Here is a 25,693-nt window from a genome sequence, read left to right on the forward strand (position 1 = left end):
AGTATTGAGAAGCCAGATAAAATATACCTACCCTGTCCCAAACTGAACAGGGCCTTTTTGTGTCAGTGATCATTTGTGTTGGCAGGGTGCCAACAATGAACTTTGTTTTTGTATGGCAGTTGAAACTGGCTGCCATTGGTAGGCATCTGTTTTGTACTTTGAATATATAAATTACAAAACACAAATATATTCAGAGAAAGCACTGTTTGATGCATGCAGGTGTTCAATTCATCATATTTTTATTTCAATCTATTCTCTACATGACATGGCATGTTACAATTATTTATATAGTCAGGTTGGTAGGCCTTTCCTGAAATAATTTGTAACCTTCAGACATTATAATGTTTCACTGATTAAGCAGTGAAAATCCAGGCTCAGGTGTGGTCCATGCAGCCATGTAACAAACCTGTGAACACTACATATATGGAGAGCTCTTCATATCTCAAAGCTCATGAGAGAGGTCAAAGTCTCACCTTTCCACTGGAGTTGGCAGGATTCCAAATATACATGTACCTCACATGAAGGTATTACAGACTTACCATATTATAAGGCAAGGTCAGAATATTAATATGAAGATAGAAATAATGATAACAGTTTATGCTGCACTTGTGTAGGATCTCAAAAGAAAAGGTAATGGTACATTGGTAGGTAGCTATTCATAGACGATAATAAATGAAAACCTAGCCTAAGTTATGTCTCCTGTGGTAAACTATGTTCTGGGAGCATCTTGCAGCTTGTTGTTTGTGTTGTGTTTACACCATTATCAGATAAACACAGAAGTGTCTGAAGATCCTACCCTGTGCTGATTGTTGGATATACAGACTTTACTAAGTAGGAAGCCACCCTCGGTAAGACACTCAGGTTTCATAACAGTTGGTCCCACCAATGGCAATTGTTTACCTTAGGATCTCCTATTGCAGTACGTTATATAGACTCATACAGGACTGTTCACATCATGACAATGGGGTCTGTGATTCAGTTTCCTTTTGTCCTGTTAACATTCTGTATGCAACACGTCATGCATGTGTGTACAAGTAACATGTTTTGGTTCATTAGCAAGAGATTTTAATGTTTTAATGTTATGCAAAGCTACCTCTTTGCACTGTCCATAGATATTTGCTTTTAACTTTCAGAGATTTGTGATGATTTAATTTTTATTCACTGTTTAATCAACTAACAAAGAGAATTTTTGAAATTGCTGTCCAGTAGATCAGGTAAAAAATTGACATTGCCATCTACTCTTTTGTAGTACAATTTCACACAGATAACAGCTAGTAGATGACAGCTTGACACTGTACTTCTATGAAGATATCATTGAAGATGAAAACATATTCTGTGTAATGGATGTCTGCATTTGCAATCCTTTGTTCCAGCTTTCAACAACCAAACAGAGTGAGACAATTTGATGTTTTTGTAAGGTTCTGTTAAGGTAGGTTTGTCTGTCCATGCTAAAGGCAATGTGCATCTGGACTCTATCAATGTAAGGTTCAACTTCTAGTCTGGCATTGGCCATAGATAGCCTGAATACCACTTAAAATTGTTAGGAGAAGAGTTGAAATGTCCACGACTAATTACTTACAAAGGCTGACTAGTCCACCTTGGAACTGTTCTGGATCCCATTGTCTCATCTGATATTGCTCTGAAGGACCTTTGTTCATCTCAAGTTTAAAGGAAGGCTGGCTGTTTCCTGGCCATAAAACCAAAGAGTTATGACCAGCAAATTGTTCCAATCCTCGGAAGTCTCTGAGGAGATTGAGTACCTGTGTGTATTTGGTCTTGGTCAGAGTGCCTGTAACTTGCTGGGGTGGCTGTTTCTGCTTAGTTAAACACCTGTCAGTCTGAGGCTCCCCACATGGACAGCCTCACTTTGCTGTGACTTAATTAGTTGATGTCTGATCAAGAGCAGATCTTTCTGCAAAGTTCTAATTGCTAGACATGCCTCTTCTCTTGAACAGTTCAGACTCGTGTTATACTGTTTCATTGTAGATTTTGTGTGCTCCTTTTTTGGCTCTTCAGGGTAGCTGTTATCGTGTAATACTACTCATAAAGTTCAACTGTTTGTGACTGTGTTATGGGTACTGTATAACCACATCAAGGGCCATGGGATAGGTGAGGTTGAGATGGTTACTTCTCAGGCTGACTTAGACTGACGACAGTATACGATCTCACGACAATCGTTGTGGGCGATGGCTGGCTTTAGACAAATGACCAGAAAGTGTGGCGGACACCCGCAGCGCAGGAAGGCACGCCACGTGCCGATTCAAAATGGCGAGAGAACCCCTTTTTCGGCATGCTGCAGCAGATTGTTTTTATTCTGCTTTTAACTCGTTGTCCTGTGGACAAGACGCCGAGTTTGTGCCCAGCAAAGAAGGGGTATGAGGCACATGTACCGAGCGGGGACACACCCCACTACAGAGGGATGACAAAGCGGTCCTCGTCAACCTGACGGACGAACGTCACTGAGCGGGGAAATACTCCCGGCGGTCGGTGCTGCCGTCAGCCTGGCTATATTAATTGGCCGGGAAATGTGGATCGGCGGATCGGTTCGTACCGGAGAAGTAGCAATTGTTGGCAGGGGATTGTATTAGACATGTATGACGATATAAAGTCTTTGGTTTGATGACATTTAATAATACAGGTGATGTGCTTGGACCTTAAATAACGCTTGCAGGCTTATTTGCATAAGGCCACTTCCTTCGCCGGCGACGGTTCACTTGAGACGGTGGAAAATCCTCCTCGGACGCCCGCTGAAGGATCGCACGATAGGGTCCGAGGTGGTAGTGATAATGATTCGAGGATTACCGTCGTGCGACTATTTAAGTATTTTGATCGTCTTTAGACGGTGGTAAAATACCGTCGCCGGCAACATCTTGACGATAAACATTCGTACGACTATTTAACCGTCATCAGTCTAAAGTCGGCCTTATTACCAATCATGATCACCCACGACTAAACAAGGACAATTGATACCTAAATAGAAACTCCTCCATAAAACCATGGAGCTTTTATAGCTCCACGATAAAACCTTGGCCACACTTTACCCATATATTTTTTTCTAGCCTGTTTATCAGTCAGCCGATTGTAGTGGTGTTGAAGATAATTCAAAGCATTTTTCTATCAAATGACCCTTGCTATACTTGCATGGCTAAGCAGATTGGTTAGCATCTACTGATTGACAGGTTTCATTAGGGAGATGGTTTGTCCTGCAGGCTTTCCAGACAACTGAGCAATGGCAAGTGTCTCAAAATCTAGCTCCCCTAAAACTTACAAATGTAGAGTAAAAAGAGTAATTATAATAGGGAAGATAAGGTTACAACGACAGTGTGTATATCAGTGCTTCTATTTGAACAATTCTACCTGCTCATCAAATTGTCTAATCGCAAAGCAGGTTATGGGCTATCACAGCTTGATACTTGTGCATGAATTAATGGAGCATGTGGTGCTTGTTTTTATGATTGCTGTAATAAACATTATTCAAAGTAGGTAGTCATTAGAACTTCACATATATGATTCTGTGTATGAACATCTGTTCTGGTCTAAATGTTGTCAAATGTGGTGATAGATCTACTGCAAGAATTATTTATCATTATTCTTTTACCGACTACATTATACTACCAAATTGGCTCATGATCTAACAGTAACTACTATTTTTCATCAGTCCCTATAATCTCAACACAAAAGAAGGCAATCCCCTACATAATTATATATGGTAAATCTTCATTTTTCCCAGATGACTCTCTGCCACTGGCATGCATACCAACTGCTCTAGTGGTAGGCCTACCCCATAATTACCCCCCTCCCGCGGGCAGTGGGCCATCCCATGAGATACTGGGGAAGTATTTACCAGGAGTTCCTTTGTCGACAAATTACCATCTGGCCAGAAATTTGTGTAAATTGTAGAATTGACAGAAGTGAAGTGTGAAATGAGCTGTCATAAAATGAAAAGGAGAAAGATGGAGAAAAGGTTGGTTCGATGACAGCGCTGTGTCAGGGTGGGGTGTCAGTAGGGGGTTTCATCCTGTTTAATGTAAACATTTTGTCAGCAGGTCATTCAGGTAGGTACAAATTCTAGTTTTACATGGTAAAATTATTTTGCAAAATCCAGGGCTTCCAGTTAAATTGTGTTTATACATGAACAACTATGAAATTCGATGTATCTCAAAGGATACTGCATTGGTTATTCAGCATATGTAAAAAGCTACATCAAAATTTTGATAGAAATTCGAATGTACATTGCAGTGTGAAGAATATCCCATGATAAATCGACTCATGATGCTCATGTACAGACTCACTGTCTTGTTGAACAAAGCGTATATTGCTGAGTAGTACTGTTTACCAGCTGACTGCTATCAGTATGTCTGTTGTCAAGAAAAAAGCAGACAAGTTGTCCCCACTCACTGTCTTCTAGAAATGGAAAGCAAATTAATCATTTCCACCTGACTTGAACACAGCTATGCATGTAATCAGCTCCAAGTTGTAGGAATTGTTTCTTTTCCCCAGTGCTCTGCTCCAAATTCAAATTTTCAGGTAAATCAAAACAGAAATCTAACTGAAACTGATTAATAAATATATCTATTGTAAAATGAAATGTTCAGATGCTGTTCCTATATTCAAATATACAATTTCTTATTATTAAAATAATTTGCATTCCCACATTTCTCAAATATCTTTGTTATTGGAAGGTAGAATAACCCTTCATGTCCCACTCAATCAGGTCAGGGAAATGTTTGTTTTACAGCACAGGTAAACAGTTGAGCGAGACTGCATGTGTGACAAGTTTCCTTACTGTGGAGTTACATCTGTTTCTGCCGTGCATTTTGGTTTGTGTTGCTTCAAGTATCTCTCAGCTCAGTCACCAGCCAGATACATTACTAGTACCCAGTGCCTGCCAACCATGCTAGCCATATAGAATTTATTTGTACTAAGTTAATCATGTGGAAATATATTTGTTTTAGATCACAATAAGATGATGTGTCATACTTACAGTATAGCAGAGTGTGCTGGAGCTTGTTTGATTTCAGTGAATCACTTCCTTTTGAGGTAAGTAGCATTTGGATTACTGCCAGTCCTGCCCCATCTCATGGTAGTTTAAACCACCCAACATTCCAGTTGATAAACTTGTTAGCTGTAAAAGGCATTCTGTCAGACTCCCATCATTGCTTCCTTGGCTTCCAGATTTTGCTTCCTCTGTGTGTGGGGCCTGCTAATACACATGTTGGCTATTACACTTCCAAGGTGCATGCATTACTGAGTGCTGGTTTATAATTTCCGTCCAGGTCAGGAGGTCTTTTGGTATGTCATCCTGGTGAGATAGAAAGTGGCTCATGTTACACAAGCCTGTCTGTCTACAGGTAGACTTTTGTAATGTCTTCAGTGGGACTGGACAATATGTAGATTTGAAAATGTGTCAGATTTGTTAATTGATTTGTGTATTTTTCAGGGAATGTTGAAATGGCATTCCAGCTCCCATCACATTCTTCCTTGGTCAGAATTACAAAAATATTTTCTTGATTGATCTACCCCTCGTGTTTTCTTCACAAGTACCATCAAAATGCTTGCCTTGTTTTAACCTGGGATAAAGTGAATGTGACCCACAGAGTTAGTAAATTAGAAGAGGTTAGAAAAATGTGTCTGTGTAAAATGTGTCAAATGGGATATTGCTGGTACTTTCTCAGCTACTTTAGAACAGTGGATTTCTGTATCTTTATTTCAGCAATTTCCTTTTGAATTTCTCAAATGTATCATGGCTAGTGCAAATATCATTAATTATGTAGAGTGAGAAAATGTATAGTTAAATATAGCTCTGCCAATTTACATGCCACTTCACAATTTAGCCCCACCAAATTAAAACATACAGTCCTTTCATCTTTCCTGCTATCTTTATCTTTTAGTCTTAAGTTACTAACATCTTACTCTTTAAGATTGATAGTGAGAAATAGACCACATCTTTCTCTTCTGAGTAAAGTACTAGTACCCCTTCTGTGCCCAATTGAATAGTTATGAATACAAAGTTTGTAGATATGGCAGATGTGTACATGTTTTTCTTCTGGTTCTTTTTTGTTGTTTGAGACATATCAGATACCACATACAAAGGTGCAAGCCTATGGTAACAATAGTGCCTCCGGATGTTCCAAAAAAAAGCCAAGGTTATTTCAGTAATCCAACTATGTTGTATATCATGGCTCAACTGACAAAATGAAATCAGAGACATCTGACCTCTACAATGCCACATAAATTGATTAGTAATTCATGGTCAACACTGTATTATTTAGGTACACCAGATCAAAAAGCTTGACCAATTTTACAGTTCCAGGTTTCTAAAAGGTTTTGAAAAGGACAAAAGCAAACATGACTTACTCGTAGATGAGTTGACACATTCACTGGAAGTAGTATACTACAGCATATCTCAAGGCTACAAATGTGTTTTGCCTGTTTTAGATTAAGTTGGAAAGGGGAGGAATTAGCTGTTTAGAATGAGAGTTAAATGCAGTCAATGGACTCGAACTAGATTATGGAAACAATTAGACTTTGTCATGGTGCTACAAAGGTCCTTTGCCACCTTTTAGGAGTTTAGTTTCAGCCTTAATCTTTGAACTTGTAGCAGTTATTTCAACTTTATCAAGTGAAACACTAGTCATGGGTAGGTGGACACATATGTAGTGTAGACATGCACTAGTGGGAATGGAACATAATACATGCACATGTACATTATGTAGTGAACCAAATGCCTGATAGTCTAAAGACAAATGGCCTTGATTAGCCTTTGATTTCATGTTTTCCTTCCCATTTCAGTTGACAAAAGTATGTCCATTAGCAAGTGACTACGGAACTGGGAGGCTGGGGAATTTCTTTTACTAACAAATGTCGACCTAAAAATAAACCTGTCCTGAAAGCCACAGTTGGTGAATACCGCTCAGTGTGTAAGCTGGATCATGTGATTGTCCGTTTGTGCCATTCTGTAAGATTTATTTTCACAGAACCAGTGTGCAGATGATGGTAACACAGTGTGCAATGTGAGTTTGCCTATGTTTAGATCTATACCTGTGAGTCAATAGAACAATGACTTTCTTCTTTGTGTATTGTACATTGTATGACATACACATATTATTATACTCTGCGTGCTTACATCACTTTCATTTGCTCTGTAATAATGGTTGTAATGATAGTGTGATGTTTGTTCTGAATCTGAAGGATGAATGGTAGCCCGTCCATAGTAAATCTTGTTTCACACAGGATAATTAGGTATTAAAAGTCATTGGATAACATTTCTATATCTCCACATCCAGCACCCCCTATACAAAAACAAGACAATGTTAGCTACCCTAATTTCTGTGGAACAGACCTATTGTAAAGTCTGTGTGTGTAGGCACCCAATACAGAAACATGAGTCACTCATGAAATATTCATCCACCTGCTTGATGTGACCTACCCTTCCCACCCACTGGCTCCACTAACAACTGCCAGGGCAGGTCTATTGTGTGGGGGTGTCTGCGCTGACTTAGGAACTGTATTATTCAACATCAGGGTGATGTTTGTGTTCTGAAAGGGAGCAAGAGGTCACAGGAAAGAGAAGTACAATCGGTGGAAGATTTCATTGTACTAATGCATGTTGTTGATTCTCCCTTGGAATATTGCTTGTTCAGTATGTGAAATGTCCTTGACCCTTTATCACTTCACTTATCACATCATAGAGTTAATAATAATTGCTTGTCACAAGTCAGAAAGTACCAAATTTATTTATATGGCTTAATGAAAGAGAAAGTAGAATGAAAATTGTTTCAAAACTTTCAGTTAAAATGTGTGTACTTGTAGAAAACATGTAACATTTCAGCTTTGTAGATTTAGAAACACATAGGCCTATCAGATATTTTCTCACCATTCTAGACTTCTAAAGAAAGTTCTTATTCTTTATCTTTGTAGTGTTAGAACCAGTGAAGTGAATGGGTGTGGCCCAAGTGGGACAAATTGACATTGGGCAGTTGTTTGCCTGTATAGCTGTGTCAACAGAGGCCTTTCTTACGTCAATGATGAATAAGACTCTTAGGAAATGCCATTGACTTATAAACCACCGGCCTGTAAATGTTCAAAGTTCAGTTATACAGTAGTGTTCATTACTTTACATGATTTAGATAAACATTTTGTGGTGGCATGCTTATAATCGGAATATTACACTTGAATGTGTGTCAAGTTTTATGTTCTGGATTTGGTTTCTCCTTCATTTGTATCACTTTTTTTGTGTACCCCCCACCCACCCACCACACCCAACCTTCCAACTACATGTAGTAATGTCATCACAGAAAGGTTATAGCATAACGTCTCTGTTAGCTAAAAGAATTAGGATTGTTATGCGATTCCTTTGGTTTGAGTGGAGCAATCCATGATTCCAGAAGAGCTTATCCAGATCAGTTGGGTATTCGTCAATGAAAAATTAAAATTACAATATATTTGTATATGGAGACAAAATTCCTCTTGACATTCTACCGGTACCTAAGAATTACCCATTACTTGGCATTAGAAATCACAATTTCTTGCAGGGTCCTATATCAGTATATGCACACCTTCTAAAAAATTCAGGATATCCTGCCAAGTATTTCTATTTAGGTTGTCACTTCCGCATTTTTCCTTTTGTACTCCTTCTGGTAGCTTCATACCTCCTGTCAGCTTTGGTATGGGTCAGTTCATTTGAGGTAGGCAGCAGTGGTGGGGAGCTGGAACCCAAAGGACCATGTAGTGTAGGGAGGGACCGCAGTTTGTCCACAGACCAGGTGTTTTGACTTTCCTTCCTCTCAGCCTTGACTTGGACCTCGGTACATTTTTCAAATTCTTCAGGGTATCATTCAGTCAGCGTGGTAGCAAATTTTAGAAGGGTAGGTATGTCCCATTTATTTCTGTCCAGAGATAGGCTAGATATTGTTTGTTTTAAAGGGTTGAATATCAAGTCTGGTACATCAAGGTTGTTCTAATGGCTTAGGGTTATTAACACGTGGCAGTGGGCCAGCCAAACAAAAATGGACTACCTGCAGACAATATTAAAGCACACATGTACATGGTGCTACACTCCATGTGAAGTAGCATTCTTTGTTTGACCTTGTACTGTAGTTCTCATTAACCAACTACATTTGTCTTGAGACCACCAGCAAGGCATGATCTTTAGATGAGTTGGTATCCTGGCATTTAAAAACATTTGCATATACTGTTCTTTGTAGAAAGTAATATATGTAATTGGGCAGTACCAATTTATTATTGATCATTTCATGGCTGATCCAGTTGAAATTCTATACAATTTGTCCAGGATATTGATTTGTTTTGCTGACAACTTTGGACTGGAGTCAAAGTAAATTGCGATATCATGCCCCTTTGATATGTCACCCCTGACATGTAGGTACACATACCAATCCATGACGGTGTACAGAAGGTAGGGTTTGTCTTGTGACTGTGATTCTGTGGAAGTAGCGGTAGTGATTACCTTTGCCCATATCCTTTTGTGTCTTGTTTGTAGGCTGATCCAGTTATTGGTAAATAACTACTACTATATCACAGATGCCTTTTACTGTACAGGTATGCTTGTAATGGTTCATCCATAGATCTTTGGACCATTTTGTAAGCTGAGATCTAGTGATATACCCATGTAGTCTTTGATGTGTCACCTGTGATTTCAGGTGTTCAGGTCAAACCCATGACCCATGGAGTGTAGGAATTGTTGAGTCCTTATTTAGTTTCAGGCTGAATGAAACAGGAAGGATCCACCCTCCGATCTCCTGCATTCTCAGCTGAGAATGTTTGAAATACAATCTGTAGCTTTGGTGTACTTCCATTCACCATAATGTCCTCTAGGTACACAGGTTAACTGTAGTATTTGGCAGGAGGTTTCTGATATTGTTGAAGTTAATTTCTCGATATAACAGCACTTTTCAGATTGACAGGCTTTTTATCATAGATATAGTATTAATGATGTATGTTGTTGATAATCAAAGCATAAACAGGATGTCTTTTGTATGAATTACCAGCTGAGCAAAATATTCCCAGATATCAACCTTGCCACATCCTGAGTATGCTGTTAATGATTGGTTTGTATTATATCTATATGTTTATACATTGTAGCCGCCTTGATTGTATTGTAGCTACATTATAGTTGACATAACTTTAACCATCAGTCAATATGAAACACATAACCAACACTTATTGTACTGTACTGTGTATTGTACGAGTCTACGGTTAAACATTTTGTTGATCGGTACCACCCAAAAGGGTAACATAAATATTTACAGCTAGCTGTCCAAAAGGGGGTGTTTGTTTTGGGTCCTACATCATCAATTTTGGATCTTCTTTGAAATAAGAAGTAGACACCTAGCTCAATTTTTCAACCTTATATCCGCTTTCCTGTTCCTATTTTCAAATTTTTATGAAGGCAATATATGTAGAATGCAAAATGCAGCTTAGCAAACATGTACTGATATTTATCAACAAGGTCAGTACTGTTTGTGAAGCAGGAATCCATTATCAGTTGTTGCCACACACCTGCCCAACATTGCAGCAGTAGAGTCCATTCCGCGTCACCGAGTGGGTTGTTATTGTCATTATTTAGAAATGTTTTGAATTCTTTGTAATTGTTTGTCTAAGAAATTTCATAATTTGGAAATATTTTGAACATCTTGTCAATATTCTAAATAATTCCCTGGTTTTCTAAAACGTTTGAAATATTCCTGATGTGGAATATGACATTTCCAATAGTTTCTAAATATTTCTAACAGCACTCTACCATTTTTTACCATTATTTCGAATTATTTCTAACATTTTGTAAATAGGTCAGTGGGATGGGAAGGAAGTAATTCACACATCCCTGTGAAGTACAGGGTAGACTGCCTGGGTGTCAGGCATTGATGCCTTACAACAAAAGAGCCACCAGTGTCCAGCAGTGAAAATCTAAAAAATATAACAGAAGAATACAGAAGAGTAGGATTAGCACCTACTTTTATGGGGGCAATTACCCACATCTACCATTTTTCATTTGTTTGAAATAGTTCTAAATATTTCGAATAGTGAAAGAAACAAATGGGTAGTTCAAATTTATTCTAAATAAAGAGATCTTTGTACAGTCACTTTCAAAATGTTTCAGAAATATATAAATGAATTCAAATATATTCAAATTTTCATTTTCAAATTTTTGAAAAATTTAGAACTTTTGTTACTAGGGTATTCTTTTCTTCTAAATAATTCAAACGTATTAGAAACATGGAGAAAAAACCCACTCGGTGACGCGGAATCGACTCTACTGTTGTATAAACCATTCTCCTGGTGTGGGTCAGTGTAAGGTAGGCACGCAAACATGGGGTACACACATAGGCTCACGGGTCGCTTCTTTGGGATGGTCTCACAAATGTTTAGGTCATTCCAGGAAAGCCAATTTTTAGAACAGTGAAATATTTATGAGAGCCAAATCACCTGAAGAACAGGCCTCGGAAAGAAAAGTTCGGATTGTTTGGACATGTGTCAGTCTGTTATCAGCTGATTAAGTATTAGTAAGTTGGCTTGATTGTCGGTAACATTTGGCCTTTAACCTTTGTTCCAAACATAACAAGTGGCCAGGCATGTTGACCTTGGAACGTGGCACTGTAGGGACCACTGGACAGTCCAGTCTTTCCCTACATACTTGTTGTAGCCTAGGGTTTTAGGTTTAACATTTACTTGTCATAACCTGTCAAATGTCAAAGACTTTATACAATGAAAGGCTTTCTATAGAGCCATCTACAGTCGTATTATGGGTTAGTCAATATTATGTAGTCTTACTACTTAATTACTACCATTCTGAAAGAAAGGTTTTTCTTGTAGAAACCATGTGCAGATTTGTGTAATACCCAGGCATGTATACAGCTTCAGGGTCCAGTTGATAGAACCAGGTCACTGCTACAGGACAAATGGAGGATAGACAGTTCAGTGGGAGGGATGAGACGGTTCTGCTATAAATAAACAGTGAGCACAGCATCACCACAAAGGGCCTTTTAACTCATGTTGTGGCTAGTCAATCAGCAATCAGTTGATCACTCAGTCGTCAGTCATTCTTTAGCCATCAGCAGTTTGCCATGATCTCTAGTAAAACACTAGTAAGGAAGTATGAACATAATGATTAAGGTACAGGTGATTCTGCAGAGTATCTCCAAATTATTTGCAGAAAAACATAGTGCTGTTTCTTCATTTCGGGTCATGATTACATTTCTTGTAAGTTGTATGGTAGTAGTAATTTTACTTAGACAAAAGTATATGCTGCCATTTCAATGTCGTATGTTTTTCAGATCAACACTCATGATTATATTCTGTATTTTGCAGGTCAGAAGGTGATGGGCACACAGTAAACTGTTCACCTGTCAGCTGGGAGACTTCAGTAGAGATGCACGGTCACCTGGATTACAGCACCTGAGGGACTTACACTGACCTGGATCAACCCACCTGAGGGACTTACACCTGTCACTGGGCTGGATCACAGTCTTTCACTGGAATGCAGCTGATTTTTAATGGAAGCAATAAGCCATATTGACCAGACATGGGATGTAGAGTTTGTAGGGAGGGTTTCAGCAGGTCTGTGTCATTAATATGACCTCTCACACCAAACGGGAGTCCCCACACGGAGACAGTCGTGAGAATCTAGGGGTGGACCTGCTGGATACGACCTCTGCTCGGTTACGGGCGCAGCAGGCTGCAGAGTATTACCACAAGTCGGTGCTGCAGAATGGTAGCAGCCCACACAGCACGCCACCAGCACGGGAGATATCGGGACAGAAATCAGCGCGGGAAGACAGCCCAAAGGTGAACGGTAGCAGCGCAGGGAGTTCCCCTGGAAACACAAGTTCAAGACATGCAGTCAAGATTCACCTGAATCTCAGTCGCTCATCTCCTCCAAAAGCAAACATGAACAATAACACACCTTACGCGGACGAACGAATGTCCCCACGAGCTCGCTTGGGGCCACACCCACGGGCCAGCATGCATGCGGTCATAGCCGAGAACAGGTCGTATCGTAAACCCAAATCTAAAGTGGACCCATACAAGGGAATGGACCTGGCAAGGGAAAGGGGAGGGCATGGCTTGTTACGGTCCAAACGATCCAACAGTGACTTGAGCTTGAATGAAGTAACTGAAGAGTATTTGGATGGTTCCCTCAGACGGGAGTATGGGAGCACCTCCTCACTAGAGGTACAGAGTGTCGGTGGCGAGAGCTTCTTTGCTATGTTGAAGGACCTTCGGCCAGACATTTCATTTGACCAGCGTAGCCCTGCCCCACCCAAGATACAGGACTACCTTCGGTGCAGGGCTGATGGCACGTTGGTGGAGGCCTCTGGACGAGTTGTAAACGGTGTCCCTGAGGAACCCAGACCTCAGAACAGCTCCTCCAGCCCCAAACTCAGCAGAGCAATGACTCCACGAGCGAAGGAGAAACAGATGAAATACTCGCGCTCAAAATCTGCAGGGGGTGAGTCCTCCCTCTTCAGTATGCTGCTAGGGACTAAGAAAGAAGGACCAGACTCCATGAAGTCACCTGACGCAGAGGTGGACGGTCGCCTGGACGATAAGTTGCGTAGACGAGCATTCTCGCACTACGATTGCCAGAGCATGACCTTTAACCTTTCGGACGTTGTCAGAAACAAGGAGTACCTGGAGCGTAGAAGGAACACGACAACAGGCGCGTCCGCAGCATCCTCAATACGGACTAGCCATGCCTCCAGTCCCCACAACAGTACTGAGGACCTGTCTATACAGGAACTGGATCTTGGGGATGGGAAGAGCAATAATCTCGTGCTCAGTTGTCCTTTCTTTCGGAACGAGCTCGGTGGAGAGGAGGAGAGGAGAATAAGTTTGTCGCGGGGTAATGGGGGTAGTCGGGCCTCGCGGGCATTTCGCGAGGGGATGGGACCAAATCTAGACTCCATGTCAGGATTGAGACCAACGACAGCAAGTGTTTCAGTGTTGGACACAGGCCCTGATCAGGATGATATGTGGCCGGTCGGGGGCAGAACACGTGGGTATGCCATCGAACACGTGGACCACGGGGCGTACTACTTCAGGAGGTACTTCCATGGACAATGTGAGTACCATTTTATTGTGAAGATTTTAGCTGTAATAAAAGTGAACAGTATTGAATCTGGACTGCTTTTTTCCCATCAGCTTTGTCCAGTACATAGAACAGTCCATGTAATGTTGGTGTAACCAGATCAACAGCAAAGTAGTTACCAGGAATGTGACAAAACTATCACAAGATGCCAACTCTGGGGCACCCGAGGCCAGAAGTTAAAAGTGCACACAGTTTTGTTTTAACAGGGCAGCAGGAGCACTGCACCCTAGTGCTCATGCTGTCTTGAACCATACCACAACTCAGAAAGAGGAGATTCACCTTTCATTTCTGCTACTCAGTGGCCTGTATGTAGATGGCCCCTCCTCGGCCTCTTTTCAAACTTCAGTCTGCCTAATGAGTAATACATCAACAAAGTTACACTGTATTAGTAAGTTTTCAAGTCGCAAATTTCAAACCTCTGATTCAATGTCATACGTGTCTGTTTATACCAAACATCAAACAGTAGAAGTGCACTGTCATTGCTATTTTAGTATGGTACAGTGATAAAAGGATTGTTGGTGGAGGGTTTTGAAAATAAAGGGTTTGAAAGTCAACTGCAGGTCTTCGCATTAACAGAGATATGACCAAGAGGGACTGGTGACTGAAATATTGTCTTCTATTTTTCATTGTGGGGAGAGAGGGAGGAATTTTTAAGTGAATGTCCCTGGCACTTGTGACAGGTTAGCCAATCTATGGCAGCTAGAGCTGTTGTTTATGTTGCCAAGTATTTCTCAGTGATGTAAAGTATACAGTCTGGGATTAAAGACTTTTTAAATAGTTCCATGAAGGATAATGATGGGGCTGCAAAATGATTCAACATTAGGTCAGGGAATGTGAGTTGTGGGGTTCAGGTAACTCAATACCTCCCAATATCTGTAATCAGACAGGAGTGATGACATAATGACAGGAAAACCTTCTGCCCTTCCTGCTGTACTAAGGAGAGATGAATGTGGGAAACATTATTCTGGAAGGGAAGTCAGGTTTATATGGCAGCTGTGCTGGTAACTCATATCATATATGGTCAGACATGTAGCAATCTTTATGAATTATCTGGGAACAATTTTTGTACCACTGATTTTCATTTTAAAATTTAGATCTATTTGGTTTAATTCTATTCAAGACACTTTTAAGTTCAGGCAAGTTTTTATCAAAATCCAGAGAAAGTCCATTAGCAGGGAGTAGAATGTAAATCCTGCAGCAGCAGTGTAAATATGTGCAGGTCACCACCTGACCCCGTTTCAGCCCACATACCAGACATGCAGACTGGTCACTCCCTTCATTTAGCACAGACAGGTGTTCTCCTGTACAAATAATGTACATGTCACTTGTGCAGAGTCTGTCCAGCCTGTCACAGCATCACAGAAAGGCCCCTTCATAGGTTCAGTGTGGAAGATATAGAAGCTGACTTGTATGTAACCTTTAGACATGTGGCTACTGTGTACAGTCAGTGTTAATTGTTGTACTTGTTGACAGGACCCCATGCTGTAATGAGTTCATAGTGATAACATGTTTTATCTATGGACAGTTGAGACATTTGTGCCTGCAGCTTCCAGAATGTAGGAGCACGTTGTATTACTTGTATAGGACAGGTCAGAGTAAGGAAAGTATGACATTGTCATCATTAAAACAGCTTGAAGTCTGCCAACCCAAAGTTTGAAAGGTTTCAAACAGGAGCAACATCCTGTCAACCTGTCATTGTCAGGACAAGTTGAAACACTTTTATCAGATGGCTGGTAGTGATATACATGCCTCCAGGGAGAAAATGGCAGTGAATCTCCAGTTGTGGTGACTTGCATATCTGGTCAACCACCTAGTCCTATCAATAGAAGGAAAGAATTTATTGATTTTTAGAACAAAGAAGACTTGATATGAGAAGTCCCTCAAATTCAAAATCAAGAACACAGAGATCAGGAAGTTTTATAAAACACAGATGGCAAGTGAAAGAAATACAGCTCAATGACTTTAGCAGACCCGATGAATGCATGCCTTGGGGATTGGAGTTGTCTTGACCTTCCTGTGTGGAGGTCATGGCTAGATGGCTTCCCTAAGGATGTCTGGTATTTACAGACTCTTGTTGAGGCTCCTGAGGTGTTTGTTTTTACAGACACAGGTATCAGGGGCCAGAGTTCAGGTATTTGTTAGGGGCCATGTCACAATGCTGGGTATGAATTGGAAGGGCAGGTTGCGATGGAAACAGCTATTGTCAGCCAAGACCCTGGCAACAAGAATGGTGTAGGGGTGTGCTTTCCTCACCATGGGATTGTTTGTGGTAGAATAGTTACATGTATGCAATAACATTAACATTGTCTATTGGAGCAGAAGAAAATGGAAGAAAAAAAATCACAGTATAGGAAGTTGAAGTCTGATTTTTAACCTTTTTTTCCATAGATATAGTTGTTTGCAAAATCACAACTAACGTTTACTTTTAATTAGATATTTTGGCCGAAGACTAAGAGAAAAGGAAGTGCACTTGGATGACATTAACCCAGTCATCTTCTTGTACTTTTATAAAGTCAATTTCAATTCCCTTCATGTTTTGTAAGTTTTATAGTACAGAAGACATTATGTAGTATAAACTGAAGAATATGTGCTTTACTTTCATACAACCTGACCTGTGCCCCTTGAGTAGATCTACCAAAGGTCCTGGTGGCATTTTTCCTGCCAAAATAAACACATTATGTGACTCTGAGGGTTGTGTCACAGGACTGGGACTGTGAACCCAGGGAATGACTTTGCCATAACTTATAAGGGTAGAATGTTTGTGTACTGAGAATCTATGGTCATAGTACAATATACGTTTTGGTAAATTAATAGAAACAATATACATATCACAACCCTAGCTGTCTCATGGTCTCATACTTCTTACAGGCTATGTACATGTATTCATATTTATGGTATGGCCTGGCTCATAAAACCCAAGTCTATCCATACTAGACAAAGTAGGTAAGTGATATATTTTATCCGACAGACCCAATAAAACATCTATCCAATCAGCTCATACTCATAGATCTTGGGTTGTCAGAATGGGACAGTCCATCTCTAGGAAAGAAGGGGACAACTTTGATTTAGTGTAGAAGCACTGGTAAAATCATTCAAAATTAAAAGCAGCTATAAAAGTGTTTGAACCCACAAAATGAAAGGGACATCAAAGTTGATAATTGGTTTGTGGAAAGGATACAATGTAACATGTAGATGGAGTGAAGCAAAACTGAATACTAATTTAGCAACATGGAAGGTTGCCAGCACATTGAGTGAACTGGTGGTCTAGAAAATTATCTCATCTTGCCTCCTTGTCTGGAACGTTTGATGTAAAGGAATAGGACATCCTGGGAAAAACATAAAGACTGCTAATGTGGCTGCCATTTAGTCGTCATAAAGTTCAATAATGGGAATCCCTTTCAGGGGTTCTTGGGGTGTTCTGAAACACTTGAATTTTAATGTCAAGTGTTGGTGGTACCCACAGCAGTTATATTACCAGCCTGGTGCCCCGCAGGCTGGCATGGTGCCAGGGCCGACAGACACAGACTATTGGAAATCAAGAAAAGCAAGTCGCGTCTGTGTTTTAAGTGCCATTGTGGCAACCTGTTGAATAGGTAAGTTGATTGCACCTTGTTAGCTGGAGATGGGAAAGTGTTGTTATTACTGGAGGCAGGAAAAGTAGATGTATGGAGTATGGACGGCAGGTTCTCAGTACAGGTGGATGTCAGCCACCTGAACACTATAGGTAAGGGCAGTTACTCTGTCATATAACCTGTGCAGAAGAAGTATTATGATTATTCTAAACATTCTTTTCGCTGCTTGAAGACTCTCAGCTGACTTTTAATAGTTTTATTGTTACTGATGAAATGTGGGGGCATCCATGAGTGTAACTGCAGAAATTGCTTTTTTATGGCTATGATGTTAGGATCATGATTTTATGTATCACGTTTTAAAAGATAAACATGTTGCAAGGTCATAAACTCACAGTCTTTCCAAAAATACCCAAGTGTTGGCCCCACCATCAGTGAGGCTTGACTTTGTAATCTATGATTTTTGCCTTACGGTGATAAGAGAGAGGTAATTTTGTGCATGAAAGTTTGAGTTAGTATTCCAGTGGGAGGAGTCATTGACATTTCCAACACAGATGGCAGGTTTCCTTCTATGTTCATGTTCAGATGTGTGAGGATGTATCCAGGCCATTCCCCACAAGCCCAGCTGTTGTACCAAACTGGCTAATTCTTTAGCTTATGTCATGTCCCAGTGGATGGAGCTAGATGTATGGACAGATCTGATAAGACAGATCAGTCTCACCCCTGTGGTGGCATCAGGCAGATCCTGTCATCTGGTGCTGCTGCCATTTCACATGTAATCTTCTCAGCAGGTTTATGGATTCACAGAAAGTTTAGTACATCTTTCTGTGGGTTTATGGAACATTTGGTTATACGAATTGGTAGGTCTAAATTGGACTGCGGTATATTGGTGTGCAATAAACTAGATCTACAGCACATTTGGAACATGTTTATTATACTTGCAAAATCTAGATGGTATAACTAAATTTGGGATCACAGAATATTGGACACAGGAGGATTTTAACTGACAGACACCATCAAATAGCTTCTTAGTTTAGATTTATAGAATATTTGGTACATCTTGATTTTGTGGCACACCTTTATCTACATTTGGATTTACAGATGATTTGGTATATCCAAATTTGGATTTATACTTTTAAATTATAGACTATGTAGTACATCGAAATTCAGATTGACAGATCATTCGCAACATCTAAATTACAACATATCTGATACACACACAACGTGTGGTGGTACACTACAGTAACAGCATGATTTGAATGGACACAGTATAATCTGTATGTATACTCTAAATTTCTCTTAGTTAGACTCATATAACATTTTCTATATGACAATGTGCTTATGTTTCATTGGGTATTAATAGCAAAGTTTGTGATGGAAGAAGTAAGAGCCATAAGGTTATCAGTTTGATACAGATGTCATTACATGTTTTTCATACAGTAATACATCTTAGTAATTCTTGGCCACAAATAGTTTTAAATTGTTGCATAATCATAAGGTTACTCCCAGTAATGCTTGATTTTGAAACTTGATTTTGACAATAAAAACAGATGTGTTTCCTGGAGCATGAGGACATACAACATGCATTGATAATAACAAATAAAATCATACACACCCCACTGGTTAGATTTGATAACATTTAGATGTTAGATCTCTACATGAACATGAAGAGATAGTGAAAATGTAGCAATAAAGAAAATCATTTGTACTTACTGTTGTTTAGGGAATTATTGTAGACAAAAAAAATGTTTAAAAGAATTCTCGATTTTTTTCAGAATATAATATCATGTGACATAACAGGCAACTGGACTTGGTTGTGAAGCTTTATTTGTCCTTTCGACGTGTCCATTTTTATCAACCTGCAACTGCTGTGTTCATGAATATGACCCAACAGCTGACAGATAAACGTGTCCCTGTGGGTTCCCACCTTGTAGATCACTATCTTCTAATAATCACTGGATGACAGCAAATGTTGAAGATTCCTCTGGGGCATAGGCAGTAGATTTATGTGGGGTTGATATCTTTTGTTCATTAATGATTTCCTGTACTAAAGGTGGCTTCCCGTGACATTTCAGTGCATACAAGCTTTCAGTAGGTTATTGTTTCCAGAAATATGGCTGTTGCGTCACTCAGTGACAGACTTTTTAAAAAATAATTTATATGTACTATTGTACAGCATACTAGTATATGACATGAAGGAAAATTATTGTAGATAATCTTTTTCCATGTTGTTCCTTGTAGTTACATGTAGACCTCACAAGACAGATTTGTCCCTTCAACTGGAGGTGGTTGATTATTAAAGATCGTAATATATTCACTCAAACCAGCTTATCCAAGAATGCTGAAAATGCAGAGCGTATCAAAATTTAGAGGGTATCATGCATAAAAAACTTTTATTTTATCACTTCATGATATATGCATGGTACCCACACATGATACAAAATCATGAAGTCTAACAGTACCAGGAAGATAACTTAAGGCTGTCATGCTATATTTTATGTATTTACATGTATATACATTTGCCCATGTATGTCTCAATTTGAATCCAAACTTATCATGTTTTACTGATGATTGTTGTAACAGCTGATGTCCAGAACTACTTGGGAGTGGATGAGAACCTGGGCCCCATCGCTATCAGCATCCGCAGGGAGAAGCTACCAGATCACAGCGGCACCAGCAGCTCAGCAAACAAAGATGGTGGCTCTCCTGTACCTGCTCAGTACATGTACCGTCTCATCATCAGGACCAGTGATGTAAGTCAACAACACTGGTTTTGTAGTAAGGCTGGAAAACAGATGGACACAGATTTTGTATGGAACATGGAAGTCACGGAGGATTTAATTTACATGGAATCATGGAGGCCCTTGTCTGTTTTTAGGCCTGTCATTGGCCTGACAAAGTGACATACATGTACAAATGAATTACTCTGTGCACCTGCAAAGGTATCGGAAACAACCACCAATCCAACAGCCTCAGTAGCCGTTCACATATCAGTGAAAATTTCATATATCAAACTGCTTACAACTTCAGAAAGCATAGAAAAATGAGTGACTCAATACATATATTCAGCTCCAGTAATTAAATTTTTTTTTCAATTAAAATTGTGTATGTATCTGTGTCAACAAATAAGGCCAGTTTTCTGTACTATTATACAAGCTATGTTCTCTTACTCCACAGTTGGTAACTCTGCGAGGGTCTATCCTGGAGGATGCCATCCCTTCCACAGCTCGACATGGTACGTCCCGGGGTCTGCCCATCAAGGATGTTCTGGAGTTCGTCGCCCCAGAGGTCAACCTCGGCTGTCTGCGCCTCGCCTCGCTCAGCCCAAAAACATCGGAACAACTGATGAGACTGGACGAACAGGGCGTAAGTCTGAGATTCTACAAACATCATAGTCATCAGCATGTGCTGCAAAATATCATCATGCCATATGGTCTCAATGAATAGTGGCCATCTGACTGATTTGAGTATTTCATGCATAAAGGCTCAAGCAACCTGTCAATGGAACAAGACTTTATTCCAGGAAAGGTTGATGTTGTTCTCCTTGACAGCAGATGTGCATGCTTGCTCTAGCCCCATTACATACAGCTGAAGTGACTACCTACATCTCATGAATGTTGGATAAATTCCCTTTGAAAAGATTGCAGGGCCTTCAATATGCATGACATAACCTCAGTTAGCTGTATTGCTTTGAACAAGTAATTGCCTTTAGTACAAGGAGGCACTTTACTCCACTTTACTTCACAGGATCCATTTATAATGTGAGTTTCTGCAAGACAGCTTCTTTGAAGAGATGACATCTGCCATTAGTAATTGCACTCAGGGTTATGTAAGCTACAGTTGCAGTGTGCTCATGCTTACGAACAGATCCAAGAGGTTTGATGTAAAGCTCTCACTGGAAATGCAATTTGGCATGAGTAAAAGCCTTTGATCTGGCAAAAGTAGGAAGGGAAGAACTCCAGGATATGACTGGTGTGATTTATTGATGTTGTGATATTTGATTTCATCTTCCTGGACAAAGGTCCTAAAATGGTAAAGCAGAGGGAGATGTTGAACATCACTCAAGGTTCATGATCTAACTACAGCATGTTACTGTGGAAGTTCTCCCAATGCCTATTGATTGACCAGGTTGGGCTTACAAACATACATATCCAGACTCCTGCAGAAACAGAGCATGGTCCTGGTCTCTGGTAGTGGTAGCATGGCTGACATGCCCCAGAAAACTAGCCATAATTCATTTTACTGGCACAACCTGCCAATTAGCTTGACTGCATTTCATTGAGTCTAGGTCAGTCTTCTGAACAACTTAATGTGCCTAGAACCTGTACTAATGGTGTCAACAGTGAGAGGGCTTTATTTGACTCTTCTTGCAAGATTATGGACACCCAATAATCAAGAGAATGTTTGATGATTATATTTGATTTATCTAATTTATGTTTATTTACATCTCATATATACTATTACAACACATAGGTTATGCAGGCAAACATATAATGTCACAGATTCGCAGAAGCTGAATATTTTGCCTAGGACTTACAAGATCTGTGATGCCTCCCTTGATATTAAAACAGCTCTTGTGTTCCCCCAGATCTCTACCCCAGTACAAGGTGGGCATCCTGTACTGTAAGACTGACCAGGGCACAGAGGAGGAGATGTATAACAATGGTCAGTATCTTCTCATTCACTCTTGTCTAGCCTCATAAGATTTCCTTAACCACTGAAATGTCTCCAATCACTCCCCCTTGTGTCCTCTTTACTCTCCTGAAGGTATCGCTCAGCTGGTACGTGTGTACCCTTCAAGTCACCATCTGTAAACATAACTGTCTATGATAATGTGTTACTGTGCTAATCAGCATAGAAACATTACTGACATCTATGCTGTCCTGTTCTTTGGCTCCACAGAGTCAGCCGGTCCCATATTTGATGAGTTTCTGGACACACTGGGAGAGCGTGTTCGTCTCAAGGGCTTTGAGAAGTACAGAGCACAACTGGATAACAAAAGTGAGTGGATTTCACCGTGGTGACATTTATTGACAGTATTATTATGGTGTAGATGATTTATCAACAAAAGGAGCTCCTGATTTCTTTTGACAATACATCAGTCCTATTTTCATGAAAATTTATCAGTCACAAGACTTAAAATGCTATACATTAAATGGTATGGAGACATTAATATTCTTATCTTCTATATGATATATAAAAGTAATAATACCTTAATTATTTTGACGTACATGGCTAACCGGAAGAAAACTCTTGATTGCTATCCCCCACAGCGGACTCCACTGGTAGCCACTCCCTGTATGCCACATACAAGAACTGTGAGGTGATGTTCCATGTGTCCACCATGCTGCCATATACACCAAACAATAGGCAGCAGGTAAATATGGTGTTTCTTACCTACTGTTATTGCTATTTCTACAAGTTATAATACTGAAGTTGGTAACAAAATCTTTGACTAGAGGTGCAGTTGTGAAAAGCACCCACATCAAGAACTGTGCCCATGTAAAGAAATTGGCCCACATGTGCAGCGCCACCTAGCAGTGGGAAGCAATACTACAGCAATCAACTGAGCCATGGTATGCTGCATGCTGCATATACAGTTAACTTGTAGTGACTTCAGACACTTATCGTGCCCCTTATTTACCTCCCCAGCTGCTGAGGAAGCGACACATTGGGAACGACATTGTGACTATCGTGTTTCAGGAGCCAGGTGCACTGCCCTTCACTCCAAAGACAATCCGCTCACATTTCCAGCATGTTTTCATTGTGGTACAAGCCATCAATCCAAACACAGACAACGTTATGTACCAGTAAGTCACTGCCAACTTCAATATGTAGCTCTTGCCTTTTCATTGTTTTCTTGTACATTTTTTCGAAAAATATGACAGTTTTTATCATATTCTGTCACAAATATCAGCAACTTGCCTCTCCTTGAATCACTTACCAAAAAGTTACAAAACCTCAGCAGGTAGTTAGTAACATCTTGTTTCAGAGATTACTCAGTAATATTGACTCTTGTTTTGCAGAGTGACTGTGGCCAGATCCAAAGATGTTCCACCCTTTGGCCCCAGCATGCCTGAGGGTGCAACCTTCCCCAAATCTGCTCAGTTCAAGGAGTTCCTGCTTGCTAAAAGTAAGACTTATTCTTGACATGATGAATGTAGCATGGGTTTCTTGTGGCCATTTTTTTCACTTTAAGTCCTTGTTAAGGATTTGGAAATTCTTTCTATTCCCTGGTTCAATCATCAACATGGCTTTTTGTCTACACAGTTATCAATGCAGAGAATGCAGCCCACAAGTCTGAGAAGTTTGCCGCCATGGCTGTCAGGACCAGACAGGAGTACCTGAAGGACCTGGCAGCAAATAGCACGACAACAACATCCATCGACTCAACACTCAAGTTTGGTGAGTCAGTTTTCTCAGATGAAGCAGACATTCAACAGGTACCTTGTATGACACTAGTTTTAAAACATAATCTGTTGTTCTTACATTTTGTTTGAACCTTTCCCTGCAGGGAAGTTCTCTCTAAGCGGGAAGAAGAAGGAGAAAACCCGTCCCAGACTGGCCCCTGAGCTGGCCAGCACAGGAGCCATCATCTGGGACATACAGGTGGGACCCTTGTGTACTAGTCACCTTTGTTATATTCAATCAACTGTCAAGGAACACTGATAACCAGGGTCCTAAAATATTTTATGTATGTAGACCTTCCTTAAAATTTTCAACAATAGTAGGTACAACATATGATCGTAATAGGAGGAAAGGGACTTAATGGGAGCAAACTAAATTTATGGAACGTAGTTTGTTGCTACTGAGGAGTTGTGAGTAAATTGGATGTTTTGAGTTAAACAGTTCTAGTTGCTTAGTAATCTTTGACCTGTCTGTGCGTCCCCAGATTGAGGACTTCAGCACGTCCACCACAGTAGACTGTATCCTGGGCATCTCCAGTGAGATGTTTGTACTGGTGGACGGGGAGGTGAAGGAGGCTCTCTTCTCTACACCCTGCAAGTCTGTCATCGGATGGACATCACAAACAGATGGGTCAGTACAACTTAGGATACACCTGATACAAGCATTTTTCTCTAGGAAATTTTTAGAAAAATCTACTTATTACATCCACTGTGAGATTCTTTTTTGACAAACACCGGTTCCCACCACTTAATAGTTCAGCCTTGATTCTTTGTCATTAGGATGGAGGAAGACTAAGTAGCCCTTTGTTTGGTTATAACATTTCATTAACTGGTTTCTTACAATTATATGGCATATAAAAGAGTTAGGTTTAAGGCTTGGGTAATTTAAAGACAGGGCTGGAGTCTTAGATTGCACTTGAATTGATATAGATCTGTTTCCCCTCCCTCCTGCAGGTTGAAGGTTTACTACAACCGTGGGGAGTGTGTGGTGATGAGCTGTCCTGACTCGGAGGCAGAAGTGACTGAGATTGTGGAGAGACTGATGAGAGTCACACAGGGGTGTGAGGTCAGTACTTTCCTTCTTAATGTCTTCCAAATTTACAGTAAAAATTGGAAGTAACACTATCACTTGTATCATAGTCTCCAGTTACTGATGAATTCTAAGAATAAAGATGGAAAACTGTAAGCTGTAAGTACTATCTGCTGTGTACTGACACAATTCCTGTATTTGACTATTGACAGACCCTGGAGATGACCCTCAGACGGAACAGCCTGGGTCAGCTGGGCTTCCATGTTGACCTTGAGGGCATGGTGGCAGAGGTCGAGCCGTATGGCTTTGCATGGCAGGCAGGGCTGAGACAGGGCAGCAGACTGGTGGAGGTGAGCTGAAGCAATCTAATTTTGAACGACTGAAGCGATCTAATTTTTAATGATGGATGAGCCAAATAGATATCCATAAGAAAGCACAATCATTATGGAGGAACTTGAGAAACTTCAAGTCTGCTGACTGCTGACATACACAAAGAATGTCAGAATTCTTTTAATGATTCACTCAATAAAGGCATTGCCTGGGTTTTGTGTGAAGGTTAGGAAGTCAAAATGACCCAATTTTG

General features: G+C 40.2%; 1 protein-coding gene across 1 annotated transcript in view; it reads left to right on the forward strand.

Moving 5' to 3' along the window:
- Window positions 1-25,693, forward strand: part of LOC109471055 (signal-induced proliferation-associated 1-like protein 2) — a 52,820-nt gene that overhangs the window by 10,649 nt on the left and 16,478 nt on the right. The window contains exons 2-14 of the mRNA XM_019770241.1: window positions 12,325-14,077; window positions 20,257-20,426; window positions 20,851-21,039; window positions 22,245-22,338; window positions 22,576-22,674; window positions 22,947-23,050; window positions 23,326-23,483; window positions 23,700-23,806; window positions 23,944-24,078; window positions 24,188-24,282; window positions 24,566-24,711; window positions 25,035-25,146; window positions 25,323-25,460. Coding sequence (XP_019625800.1) covers window positions 12,589-14,077; window positions 20,257-20,426; window positions 20,851-21,039; window positions 22,245-22,338; window positions 22,576-22,674; window positions 22,947-23,050; window positions 23,326-23,483; window positions 23,700-23,806; window positions 23,944-24,078; window positions 24,188-24,282; window positions 24,566-24,711; window positions 25,035-25,146; window positions 25,323-25,460 — 3,036 coding nt within the window. The 5' untranslated portion in view covers window positions 12,325-12,588. The remainder of the gene's footprint in view (window positions 1-12,324; window positions 14,078-20,256; window positions 20,427-20,850; window positions 21,040-22,244; window positions 22,339-22,575; window positions 22,675-22,946; window positions 23,051-23,325; window positions 23,484-23,699; window positions 23,807-23,943; window positions 24,079-24,187; window positions 24,283-24,565; window positions 24,712-25,034; window positions 25,147-25,322; window positions 25,461-25,693) is intronic.

Source organism: Branchiostoma belcheri, unplaced genomic scaffold (genome assembly GCF_001625305.1).
Source record: "Branchiostoma belcheri isolate BF01 breed outbred unplaced genomic scaffold, Haploidv18h27 scaffold24, whole genome shotgun sequence".
NCBI lineage: Eukaryota > Metazoa > Chordata > Leptocardii > Amphioxiformes > Branchiostomatidae > Branchiostoma > Branchiostoma belcheri.